Genomic DNA, 13,431 nt, shown 5'->3' on the forward strand with positions numbered 1-13,431 from the left:
ACCTAGACCCGCTTAAAAGAGGGCCCCCTTCTTCGCGTCGGGCATGTCGCGCAGAACCCCCTGCAACTTGGCGATCGAGATCGGTTTCATCAGGAACAGATTCACTCCGCTGGCTCGCGCCTCTTGCTGGATATCCGGCGACACCCCCGCCGTGAGGATGATGATGACCGTGGGCTCCAAATGGTGAGCTCGCTCCCACTGCCGGATCTTGCGGGTGGCCTCCAGCCCATTCATGACCGGCATTGAGATGTCTGCTACTTGTTAGTGGGATGCACCTCTCAACATGGGGAGGAGACGAGTCGTACCCATCACCACGGCATCAAATGCCAAGCGTCGAAAGGCCTCAGACGCTTCGAGCCCGTTGGACACCGAATGGTATTGGAATTTGGACTTCTTGACGGCCATTTCAAGAAGCTGTCGGACCAGATTAGTCGCTTGTATATAGAACAGAAGCGGAAGCACCGTACCTGGAGATTGATAGCGTTGTCCTCGACGAGAAGGACCCTGCGGGGTCCGGATCCGGACATTGGCTGCCGTCGCTCGGTCGCTTGATCGTCCACACCATTCACATCATCCACCATCGGACTGTCTCGCGGAGACGCCATTTTCTTGTTGACTGGGTCTTGGGTCTCGGCAGACTGGGGCCTGGAGCCATTCATTGCAGGCTCTGGCAGCTGGATCTGAGCGTCAGGAGGAGGAGATGGCGTTGACTGCATTCGTGCAGGAGTGTTGTCTCCAGAACGTTCCTTGATGTCAAGGCACGTCTCGAACGCGGTGGCCAGACTCTTGGGGCTCACACTAACCACCTGTCAGCACTTGACAGGATAAGGCATGGATCATAAGTCACTTACGGTTGGTAGAAAAAGACAACGTCGTCCCGGTCGCTCCGGAGATCAGCCGCCTTGGTAGCGTTCGCGCTCAGCACGATCAATGGGAACCCCACACTGACTGAGACTGATGGGGAAAGGCCGCCAGGTCCGGTGGCCTCCGGGTTGTAATTCCGACTGTACTCATCCTGGGTGATGATGTTGATATCGGCCGGTTGTCCTTCCAGCTCGTCCGCCGTCAACACCCGCAAGCCAAACCAGTCGCTGATCATTTTACGAAGGTTGGTCACGATGTTGTCCACAAACTCCGGTTTCACCTTTAGGTCGTTGGCTCGGAAAGTATTCGTGAACAGTGCAACAGTGCGGCCGTGCAACCTCTTCTTGAGGGTTTCGTACCTCGACGAAGCCAACGATGTCGCCGGTTTGTCTGTGATCATGGTAATCGGAATCAGCAGACTGACTTCGGTTCCAACACCAAGCTCACTGTTGAACTCAATTTGACCGGACATGGATTTGACGATCTGATTCACAATGTGCACACCCACGCCTAGTCCAGGGGACATGGTGTCTTCTTGGACGAATGCCGTGTACAGGTGATGCAAAATATAATCCTCGGACATCCCGCGACCCGAATCCGTGATGACGATCCGGACAGCAGGGACTTTCTCGTTTTCGAGGAGCATGCTGCTGTTCTCCATGCGCAGTCGGATACAGCCTTTTTCGGTATACTTCAAGGCGTTGCCAAAGAGATTCATGATAACTCGGCGCCAGGCGCCCGGGTTGACCATGCAAAGCCAGCTCTCTTGCCACTTGATGTCGACAATAGTGATAACATCCTTGAGATTGCCTTTAGGCTTCTTCTCCTTCGCTTTCCTCTCTTTCTCGGGCTTGGTCTCGGTGGTTCTCCAGAAGAAGTCCTGGCCCGCCACCAAGCCTTCGACTACTTCCTGCACAATAAGGCTCAGGTCCTCTTCCTGCTCGGGCGGTCCCTGGGATTTGCTGGTACGACGTTCTTCCTCATACTTTGACTCATTTTGCTTCTGGGATCCCTGGGGGTCGTTTAGCGCATTCATCTTGCCGTAATCCAGCAGGTTGTTTAGGGTGTCAAGCAAGGTTTTGCCGCAGCTGGAGACTGTCTCTAACAAAGGTCGTTGTGTGACACTAGTCGCCGTATCATTTAGCAGTTCCAGTGTGCCTAAGATGCCGTGCAGCGGAGAGCGTAACTCGTGCGAGATGGACGAGATGAAGTCGGCCTTCGCGCGGTCGGCCGCCTGCAGATTTAGCCGCGAGATCTCCGCCATCACGCTGTTGCTGAAGGCCGCCATGTAGGTCAAGTCCTTTGGCTCCGACAACACTCGGCCCGGATCTCTCGTCCACACCACATTGACAGCGAACCATCGATTGCGCTGGAAATCCCACAGAGGGAAAATCGCGATGCACCGGGCACCCGGCATGACCTTGATGAGGTCTCTGATATCCCGGTTTTCTTCCTGGATCATTGTATCGTGGGGTTGCTTCCCTTCCAGGCCGGCGCCCTCTCCGCGAACATGGGTTTCCAGTTCCGAGCTGAGCGCAGTACCCTCATAGCTCATTGTGATTGTACCGTCCGCATCGATGTGGAAGATCTTTCCGCGCGAATAGCGGTCGATGATGCGACTCACCAGTTCGCTCGAAAGTGAGACGTAGTGTCGATCGCTCGGCTCGTGGTCCTGCGTTAGACCAGCGTTCGTCGAGTGACCGAGCACCAGGGTGGCGGATCCGAGGTTCTGATCCTTGGCCGCTTTCTTCCCGGGGGTCAATTGGCTGTCGCCCGAACTCTTCCCGGGGGTCGATTGGCTGTCGCCCGAACTCTTCCGGGGGCTAGGATTGCGATCTTCGTGCAAGTCGCTAGTTGAGCCCATCAACTGTCGTCTCGCATAGACTGATGCATCGAGGAACATGGTTCCCTCGACATCGAGGGCCTGATGAATCAGGTTTGAAGCACGGCTGAGAATTGTCCTCACATTGGAGGGAACCAGCGATTCTTGTAGGCGACTTGTCGTAGGGGAGAGCTTCGGACGAGTTGGTCGCCCCTGCGCATGTGAGCCTACCGGGCTCTTGGTCGGCTTGTCCCCCACCTTTCCAAACTTATGTACAGTTGAATCCGGGCTATGCCCCCGCTTTGCATTGTGCGAAGGGGTAGTGTCGTCCTCCTTGCGGTCGCTACCGGATGGTTGGAATGTATAGCCTTTCTCCCTGGGGGCTTTGTGAGTGTTGTTGTTATCTTCAAAAGGCTTGGGATTATCCCCGCTGCCTGGGGCGGACTGAGAAGGATACCCCTGCTCTCCTGGAGATCCAGAGTTCCTTTTCGAAGAGCGACGCTTGTCTGTGGTACCGCCGTTCAATGTAGGACTCTTCTCTGAATTGCCACAGCTGTCTGGCGATGGGCTGACGTCTGGCGATGGGCTGACGTCTGGCGATGGGCTGACGTCTGGCGATGGGCTGACGTCTGGCGATGGGCTGACGTCTGGCGATGGGCTGACGTCTGGCGATGGGCTCCTCGTACCCTTGGGAGACATAGGGGTGTCATCTTGATCATCAAAGGACTCCGAGTTTACCCCGTTTTGCTGTAATTCTGATTGATCTTGCTGCTCCGCTTGATCTTGCTTTTCCGATCGACCTTGAACTTGATCCGTATTATCCTGTTGTTCTTCCGGCTCATCCTGCTGCCGATCTTGCTCGTCAGACGGTGGATCTGTCTCACTCTGCCGTTTCTTCTCCGACTCATTGTTTTGAACAGAGTCATCCTCCGAGTCGGTAACTTTGAGGTCGTCGAGGCGATTCTTGACCTCTGACATGTCCACCAACGCACCACCCGTCTTCTTCGTTGGCCGTCCATCTTGATTCTGGCTCCATTCCCCAAGGTCCGACTTGCCATTGACGAACAAGGCCAGGGCCTTGACCATCTTCTCTTCGCGATATTCTTCACGCATCGCTCGCTGGGATTGCAAATGGTCGATCACGGTCAAGGCCAAGTCTCGTATGCAGACGATCTCCTCTTCGACCAGTCCATCCCGCGGTTTGTCATCGATGACCACCAGATTCCCGATCACATGCTTCCCAGGGGATACGATCGGTACCGAGACGTAGAACCGGTTATTCGGATGTCCGACCACGGAAGGGTGGTCATGAAAGCGGGAATCCTTGGACAAGTCGCGCACCATGAACATGGCCTCAGGATCGTCCACAAAGGTTTTCATCGCGTGGTCGCACATCCTCATGTGTTCCCGAGACATCTGGCACACACCAAGCCACAAAGTTCCAGATTTCGCCTTGGCGTTCGAGTCCTGTTGGTGATTGTGATGCCGGCGGAGGTCGTAGCGCGGTGTCGCTTCCGCTACTACGTATTGGGTGGTTCGATCGAAGAGGGAGATCAAGGCACGCTTGGCGTTCAGCCGGAGAGTCGCCAGCTGCGCGAACACGGTGAGGACATTATCACGAGACGCATTGGCGGATCGTTTCTTTACCGGGGGGATTCCCCAGTAGGGGTAAAACCTGTACCGCACAGGACACGCGTCAGTCGCGAGGGTGAAGGAGAGGAGATTTGCGACCGTCAGAACGGGCTCGAGACTTACATGTGCATTTCACGTTCGCGGGCCCCTTCGACATTGTACGTCAATCTTATCGGACGTCCCGGTTCCTCTGCACCCGCCCCGTCTTCATCTCCAGAGGCCTTGGCGGCATTTTTGTGGTCGCCCATTGTGCGTGAAGGGGGGGGGGGGGGGGGGGGTGGTCCTGGACTTGGAAGGGAGGTTTAAAATTGAGAGTGGCGAGACGTTCGCCGTAGCGGTCGGGACGATTAGGTAGGGTCACGGGTCAAAACCGACGATGGGGATCACCGTCCAGAGGCGGGATATTGATTCTTAGCAAACAATGTTGAACAGGAGGTTAGTGGTGGTGAGAAGTCGTGGAGATCGCTGCATTGCTGTTGTACAATTGGCTCATCCCCCACAGGATCTGGTTGTGCGGGGAAGCATCTAAAAGCTGCATCAAGGTACTGCCGCCGGGCGTGACCCTATATATTTCAAGGAGCATGGAACCCTGAATGGAGGGCGCGGGCATGCCGTCATGACAGCCACCGAAATGCCCAAATTGGGGGGGGGAGTCGCGAAGGGAACGAGACCCGCACGGGGCAGACCTTCTGGGTGGACAATCAAGGCAGCATGAAGAACCGCCCCTCGCCAGTGACATCATCGGGCCCGCATGGAGAGAAAAAATGATCCATCAGACTTCGCCTGGCCCGAAACGCAAGGCAGCCCGATACGATAAATAGGGTCGTAACCACCACGCCCCTCCACGCCCCTCCCCCCCTAGGAAGGTTGACATGAGGAGGAAACCAGAAACCAAGGAGAGCGAAAAACGGTGAGATTTCCGGGTACGCTGACTGTCTCTGACTGACTGTCTACAGACAGACAGACAGACAGACAGACAGTCACTAATCGATTCATGGAGAAATGCGCAGGGTACAATTGAGGGCTAGTCGCATTCCCGGAAAGATCCGAACAAATCGAGTCAGGAGACGGACGATGATTAACTAGTCGAAATCGAAGGCGGTCGATTGCACTCCGAAGAAATCTCCCAAACAGGCCTAGTCCGGTCACGAGTCCGTCAAGTCCGCCAAGTGCGCATCTGCCCGTAAGCGGCACTTTCGCCTCTGAGCCTGAGGTGCAGCCGGGTCCAGGCTCATTTCGCCTTTGGAATGAATCACTGGGGATCATGGATCCTCCGATCCATTTGAAGCATTTCACTCAAATCTTCCTAGGTAGGACATCGTAATCAAGAGGCAGCCTTTTTGAGTTTTCATGCTTCAGCACCACTTTCGATCCAGAGTGGGCTTTGGGCCCGGGATCTCAAACGGCTGCCATTTGTGTAGTGGGCTCTTCCGCTCCCCTGTCGAGGAATGCGGCGGCGTGCATTGGTCAGGACCACCGGGAAGTAACATTTCCGGAAGATCTGGAACAAGAAAAGAACCCGTCGATCATGAGGTTTAGATCGATCTAGTCCACTCACTGGCAGTTGAGACATACTGAGTAGTTAGTGAGTAGTAACCGAGTAGTATGGAGTACCGCGTAGCAGTAGCCGGCGAGTCACCGCGGCGGCGGGTGTGACGTATCGCCAAAACAAATGACGTCGGACGACCATCCAGGCCCACGCCTAGCCCTTCTTCATCACCACAACCACAAAAACATTGTGATGAATGACATCCTACCTGCCCAACAACACGGAGGCTTCGTCGCCCCCCTTAGGATTCAGATGACAGCTCGTCTTCGTCACATTCATACATCAGATCGGTGGTGCTGTGTCGGATTCTTATCTTGCTATGTGTCTTGAGCCTCGGCTTCGAAGTGATATCATAGAAGAAGCCTCTCCGACATGATCGATGATTTCCAGAGCAGGACCGTGTAGGCTTCATAATGATTTCCCCGCTGATCCCTTAACGATAGTTTTGGCATAGCGGGCGCTGGAAAACTTATCCGGGCGGCCCTATAATAGAGCGTCACAGGTTTCTCGTCTAGTCCCCACACAACTCTGGCAAGTATTGGCCGCAAAGACGAGTGATAGGTAAGTCACGTACTTATCCAAGTTCCATGTTGACGCAGTATAGTAGGTGGCAGGCTCACGCGTGAGATCTGCAAGATCAAGCCCGTTGCCTGGAGATGACAGTGCTTCTCAGCATTCCGACGTCAGGAGGACAGGAAAGGCGCATACCATCTTATTGCCGCACGTCATGATCTCCACTGTATCATGGGCAGTTCGCTGTGAAGTACGCCATCAGCTATTGCGGCTAATGAATTGAAAGCCACAAGACTCTCAACAGCGGAGCTAGCAGCTGATGCGGCTCAGGCCCGGTACTCCAGTTCTTTACCGATCAACATGTGCTTCATGAGGGGCAATCTCAATTGCCAAGGCTGCGGTTTGGCTTTCGTACAAAGCTTGACGACAACAGGCCCCTTCCGAGGGAAGAGCTATAGTAGCTCGGCCCTGGCTTCACTAATCTCATGTTGGACATTTTGAAGCAAGAATAGTATCGAACTACTGCAACGTCTCCCGGGTCCATACTAGCTGAAAGGGCCTCCAGTACGACCATAACGCGTCACAAATCGTGCCTGCCATGTTGTCGCCACGTGCACTCTTGATGTCCCGAGACCACCGTGGTCTTCCGCTTTCTTAGGTCCGAGTTGAATAGTATGAGCAGTTATGGCGCACAGCCTCAGTTCATTCCTGCCTACTGTTCCCACTTGGTATCATCTTCGTACCGCGCGACCGGAAGCCCGGCTCCAATCGGCGAACGGAAGTTCCTGATATCGGCTGTACTCCGCTAGAAAAGGAGTTGTGTGTACGTATGTAGCTTGTTTGGAGTATGATCAGACGTATTTCCAGTCTCTATTCCACTAGGCGTATTGCATGGTGAGCGGAAGGGGGATTCTCGAAGGGGGTCATCTGCGGCTCCGAGATTTGGTCAGTCTCATTGTAAAGAATTTAGGATTCGCACTATGCGATCAACGACGTATAACATGAGTCAGATACTTAATATCGTCTGAGAGCCGCCTCCCTGAGGCGTCTGATGCAGTGGTTCTCCTTCTCTTGCGCAGGGACAACCATGGAAAGAATTCCTGAAGTTCAGTCCAATCAACCATGCAATAGCCATAACCGACGCATACGCGGTCAGGTTGAACTTATCACCTGCCGCCACAGAAATGCGGGTATGGGAGTGAAACCAACCATGAAACCTGTGAGTGCACGTTGGATCTCTCTGCAGTAGTCAAAGCTTGGATCCTTGCGATGCGAGGAAGGTATGGGCAGCACGTCCCGCGGATGACGCCGAGATATCGTCTCCTTCTGATATCTCCTTATCATATGGAAAGTTGTTGTTCGATCTGCCACAATCAAAGAATAAAATGTACAGTATTGAGATGCTATTAGCAACAAAGAGTCTATAAGCACCAGCAGAAGAGATCCTAGGTGAATCAAAAAGATTGGTATATGGAAGCTGAGGACAGTAGTACGTAGGACTATAAATCACACTAAGCCTCTTTAGGCTACGACTCTAAGGGTGGGGCCGTGGTGGTCACTAGGCCTAATGAGGACATCGGCCAGGCACCCGGGCTTTCAAAGGTTGCCGTGTTTATGCCACCACTGAGTGCCGAACACCATGAGCTAAACTCATAAATACACATTGATCATCTTTTAGCCAGCTTTGAGCTTGAATGCACATCACTGGAGCCTTCACAGAATGGTGAGACTCTTAGGGAAGGTCGACCCTGTTACTCTAGTGTGGTGTGTCACGAGATATATCTTCGAGTCCCTCTGCTGCCTGTGCTTCCACTAGTCCTAACAAATATTATGATACTAACTGATGGCTGTACCATTACAGACTCACGATCGACAACTTCACTCTACACTTGCCCAGCGCAGTCACCCAATGCGTCAAGAACCTCAGTTGCCGTGACAAAGCACAGATTGATCCCTCTCTTTGACCAAGTTAGCGCGAATTATCGCGCGATCGTCTTTCCTCGTGGCAACAGGGCAGACTTACCCACGCAACAGTGGTGTGTATGGAAAGTGAAGATGCTGTCTTGCTCATTTGACCGCAAAGGATTCGTGGCTTTCCCAGTGGCCTTGACTCAGGGACCAGACTGAGGACTACACGATCTGGATTAAGTCATTCGAGTCACTGGTGACGGACGGAGAAGACAGTACCGGGGCTTATATGGCACTTAGACCATAGCAAGACAGACACAATGACTACCGCAACTTCGCCACGATATACGAAGGGAATCCAGGATCTTTCCGTCCCGGCACGAGTATCCATCCTTTCGCGCTCGTGGGAAGCCAACACCATGTCTCCCCAATAGCCTCGCCGAGAGGTTGAACTCTTCCCTCCAAGCTTGACCGGTGCATATTTGCTCGAAACGTGAGACAACCCGAGACGAAGCATACCATCGCCCACATGGTTCCAGCACTCATTTTTTTATGCAAATCTCGGATTTGCCCGAAATGTTTGATCAGTAATGACAAACAGCTTCGACTAGAGGCGGCGCTCATCACGATTGCCGAGCTCATGGTGACCATGATGCTTGGGAAGCCCACGATGTATATGCTGAGCCGAGGGACTGCGAGTGATCGGACGCCGAGTATACACACAACCGCTAGTACCACAGTGCATCCCGATTCATCCGCAGGATAATCGAGAGGAAGAGTTGGCGGCCGCGCCTCCCCCTTGGGCGTGAAGCTCATTTATGATGGTGGTAGCAACCGAATTGTGGCCACTGTCACTCTTCATGAATCCTTCACCTATGGCCCGACTTTTCTATCCACATGCGTAACCGATCGTCTGGGGACAGCGAGGGTATAGCCTCCCCTTCTTTCCACCGCCTCGTGGCATTGTTGATCCGAAAGCTCCCATGTACCCCATATCCGGACTACTGAGTTGGTCTATTCCGCTTATGACCGTATCGCTGGGCTGGACTGCCGCTTGATCGTCTCCTAAACTCTTGCCTACCATTGCTCAGAGAATGCACTCATGGTCAAGGTGACGTGTCATCGAATGCCGATTGGAAAGCTACTGCTTGAGTGGGGTATCTTTCCCTCACATTCTCCGAACTGCCTCAACAGCTATTTATTGACATGTACGCAGCCAACAGCGAGATTTGTGAGGGTACGACATTACGATCGTTGCTGGGATGAATCGCTGGTGAGGCTGCAAGACCCAAGCCTTCAGACTGGTGGCGGTTGAGCAAGTAGCCTCCATGCACGGTGGGATATCTGGTGCCTTGCCAGATCCTTTCTCGTGCTGAAGCTCGGGCCCACCTGTCGCGATAGCAAGGCCTGCATCTGCACCAAAGCGGTAAGTATATTTCCTATTCTCAGAGAACAGTCGCTCTACAGAATTCCGAGACAGCAAGGAGAAGATGCACCTGAGGTGGCCTGATGGGAACTGATCTAACATAAGTTACGGAGTAGCATGCACACGAATTGGAGAGAAAGCGATCGATCGGGGACTTCAAGGCAGCCTGACAGATCAGGCCGCCGGTGTCCCAATTTGGAAACAAGTCGATGCGACCGGACTGATGATGTCATGGTGGCCGTTTTACTTTCCCTTTTCGGCTTCTCGCCAAGTCGATTGGGAGTCTCGACCATCGCGGGCATCCCGTCGACCTTCAGCTAAGTCTTGACTTTGAAACTTCGTCTGGCAAACTGCCCACCACGAGGCTACAAATCTTATCTTTATCTCGGAGACTGAACCAAGTGTTTCCATCGCAGGATATGTGACAGCAGAGTTCCCACCTGAGTACATCGAATCTTCCAATGCCATCCTTGCTATGAAAGTCTCCTTCCCCGGTAGAGGTGCCTCCAGTCGGAGTGCGTTCCGGAGGCCCTACGATTCGCAATCCCACTTGGCTGGGATGTCCGTCCGCTATGACATGGAAACCCTGTCGAAAGCACCAGATAAAGCTTTTCTGTTCCGCCTCAAAGCTGGACTGATTCGCACCGCAGCTGGTTTGATTGCCAGCCACTGAGTATAGTACTACAGAGTAAGTTCGGGACTGTCTGGGCCGGCGATGTCACCGGTGGGTCCCATCTTTGCTCCCGTCGACCGCTGAGACTGACTAAATGGCCGATCCTCACGGACCTGTCCAATGTGTACGCGCGCACAACGGATGGGCTTCCGCCAACCATCCCAGGGTCAGTGCCCGGCATACCAGTCCACGACGGCGTGGACTTGCCTTGATTTCGAGAACCCGCCAATCAGCACGGGATTTTTCGAATTCCGACCACTTCCACTGTACTTGTACTGCTAAATGGATGCTCTTCATCGCCGTAGATCCCTCACCCGACAAGCATTTTCAGGTACTGGAGCCCTACAGCCAGCTTACCCACCCTTGCGTCTCGAGTCGACTGGATGGTAAAACAGCCCGATGCTTGCTGTTTATGACGAAGAGCAGCCACCATGATTCATGCAATCTGCCCACTTAGCTACTCTGTCATTCGAGTTAGTTACCTACGATGTGTGCGCCACACAAGCCGGGGTATGTCCATGATCAAGTTCTCTGGATTGTACCGCATTCTCGTGTACTGCTCTGGTGTTCAAAAAGAGGTTTCCAGGTTGTGGCGCTGATGGATCTTATCAGTGTGGATGCAGATCGTTAATTGGCCGTTCCCCGTCGAATATCCTGACGTTTTGTTCCGTGACGCAATATTGACCGAGTATATAAGACCCGCTTTGGAACCCCGTCGCTCTTTGAAGAGCGAGGCCAGTGGTTGCGCTTGATAATTCCGTCCTTTAAGGTCTTCGGGCTTTAATCAATTGTACACTTGCTATCTCACTTCGCCCTCCCAATTGCTTTGTCGTTTTGCTCTCGTTGCTCTAAATCGAATATCAACTTCCATGGCGAACGCGCTCGAGTCGCACAAAAAAGAGGTGGATGGTCTGTCCCCTTACTGCATGCATTTGGGAATGTAGTCGCCCGACAATGCTAACGCCACCGTAGAAGTTCACACGGATCCGGAGGAATTTCAATCCCAATCGTCTCAATCATCTCAATCGTCCCATTCGGACGACGAATCTTCTCACAGCCACGAAAAGTCGCAGCAGCCCCGGGAAAGACCCCCGAACAAACGACCCCCGGCCTCACGGCAGGCTACCGCACGAACTCAACGTACCGGCGACCTGCGAGACGATGTCTCCCGGTCTCGGACCCAGGGGAGCCAGCCTCCGGGAGGGTTCTCGTTAGCAGGATCCACTGCCTTTTGGGGCGCGCCGCCTTCCTACGGACCCTACATTCACCCGGAGTACCACAACCTCAACCCTCAATACGGCAAAGACGAGCCCGGCAAGCCGGTCTGGAGTCTCGCCCAACCACTCCCTCACGTGGTCCGCGATGGCATGCGCTACGGAGCCTTGCCGGAGGATCGCAAAGAGGAAGAGAGGGAGGATGGACGAGCACGCCCTCCCCCGGCCGCCGAGGAACCGCCGACCGGGATCCCTCAGACCCAAGAATCCCAGCAAGAAGAAGAAGACCCGGACCATGATGGGTTTTTCAACATCTGGTCGAAAATCCGCTTCTATGCGAAAGAGCCATTTGCAGAGTGGCTAGGAGTGAGTTCATTCGTTTGCCCCCTCGCCCTCCCCCCGGAGAATCATCTTGCCGATGCTAACCTTTTCACCTCCTTAGACAAGTGTAGCCATCACCCTCGGCCTCTGCGCCGGCCTGTCGCACTACACCTCCCAAGAGCAGGCGGGGACCTACGTCTCGCAATGCGCGGCGTGGGGGTTCGCGTTCATGATCGGGATCTACATGGCCGGTGGTGTCTCGGGCGCCCATCTCAACCCGGCGATCACCATCTCGCTGTCCGTGTGGCGTGGCTTCCCGGCGCGGAAGTGCACGCTGTATGTACTCGCCCAGATCCTCGGGGCCATCACCGCCGGGGGCATCGCCTACGCGATCTACCACGACGCGATCGTCGACCTCTCCGTCAAATCCCAGCTGCCGCAGGCGCAGACGACCGCCAGCGAGGCGATGCTGACGGGGCCCAAGTCGTTCGTGACGCCGGCGACCGCCTTCTTCGACGAGTTCCTCGGCAGCGCCATCCTGGTCGGCATCATCCTGGCGCTGGGCGACGACGCCAACGCCCCGCCCGGCGCCGGTATGCAGGCGTTCATCATCGGCATCGTGATCACGGTGCTGCTGCTGGCTTTGGGCTACAACACCGGCGGGTAAGTCAATCCCCCCAAAAGTCATTTTTCCTTCGCACACCCACCACCACCAGTTAGATTAGATAGTAAGCAAGCAAACTAACCCGGTGCCGGCAATGCAGCTGCTTCAACGCGCCCCGCGACTTCGGCCCCCGCCTGACCGTCCTCATGGCCGGCTGGGGCGGCCAGGTCTTCACCGAGAACAGTGTCTGGTGGGTCTGGGGCCCCTGGGTGGCCGACATCTTCGGCGGGCTGTTCGGCGCAATGGTCTACGATCTCGCCATCTTCACCGGCGGCGAGAGTCCCATCAACTATCCCCCGCGCCGCCGCAAGCGCGCGCTGCTCATCAAGGAGAAGAACATGCGCAGCAAGCTGCGGATTGGCCGGCACAAGATCAAAGATCTGGAGAAGGCGGTCGAGGAGAACCAGGACTGAAGATGAGATGGATTTCTACTGGACGGAAAAAATGATTTCTTTGTCTCTGCATAATGCTTCTTGTGCACTTTCTATTTGCGTGTTTGAAAAGTATTCATGGGTCGAAAGCATATACACGAGCGCTGGCGTTGTGGGAGCTTTTATGTTTTGTCTTTGCTGCGAGTTTACTCGAGGTTTGCCTCTTGCTCCAATTAAGAGATATATACGACATACAGGGTATAATCAACACCGAGTTACATACATACATATTGATTGCTTGAATTCGTCTAGTCTTGTTAGAGTAAAAAAAAGGATATCCTGCCCGCAGGCGGTGAGATTCCGGATATATTTTGAAGACGTACATTATTACCAATTTAAAAAATTGAACTAAGTCTAATACATGGAGATATCTAAAACATAACTATCAGCTAAGCCATTATCTACTCCCTTCCC

General features: G+C 54.0%; 2 protein-coding genes across 2 annotated transcripts; one reads left to right on the top strand and one right to left on the bottom strand.

The window, feature by feature from the left end:
* Positions 1-12: 12 nt before the first annotated feature.
* Positions 13-4,566, bottom strand: BO72DRAFT_467343 (hybrid sensor histidine kinase/response regulator; the record flags this gene model as incomplete). Its single annotated transcript, XM_040946830.1, has 7 exons — positions 13-251; positions 306-414; positions 468-504; positions 601-798; positions 852-2,878; positions 3,425-4,361; positions 4,442-4,566. 7 exons carry the CDS (start codon positions 4,564-4,566, stop codon positions 13-15), a joined length of 3,672 nt encoding a protein of 1,223 aa, XP_040802911.1.
* A 6,426-nt stretch (positions 4,567-10,992) lies between these two features.
* BO72DRAFT_60785 (MIP/aquaporin family protein) lies at positions 10,993-13,046 on the top strand. The gene is made up of 4 exons (XM_040950561.1): positions 10,993-11,296; positions 11,360-11,967; positions 12,044-12,585; positions 12,687-13,046. The coding sequence occupies exons 1-4, from the start codon at positions 11,257-11,259 to the stop codon at positions 12,997-12,999; spliced, it is 1,503 nt and encodes a 500-aa protein (XP_040802912.1). The 5' UTR covers positions 10,993-11,256; the 3' UTR covers positions 13,000-13,046.
* Positions 13,047-13,431: the final 385 nt, after the last annotated feature.

The sequence above is a fragment of the Aspergillus fijiensis genome (assembly GCF_003184825.1).
Source record: "Aspergillus fijiensis CBS 313.89 unplaced genomic scaffold BO72scaffold_15, whole genome shotgun sequence".
Classification (NCBI taxonomy): Eukaryota; Fungi; Ascomycota; class Eurotiomycetes; order Eurotiales; family Aspergillaceae; genus Aspergillus; species Aspergillus fijiensis.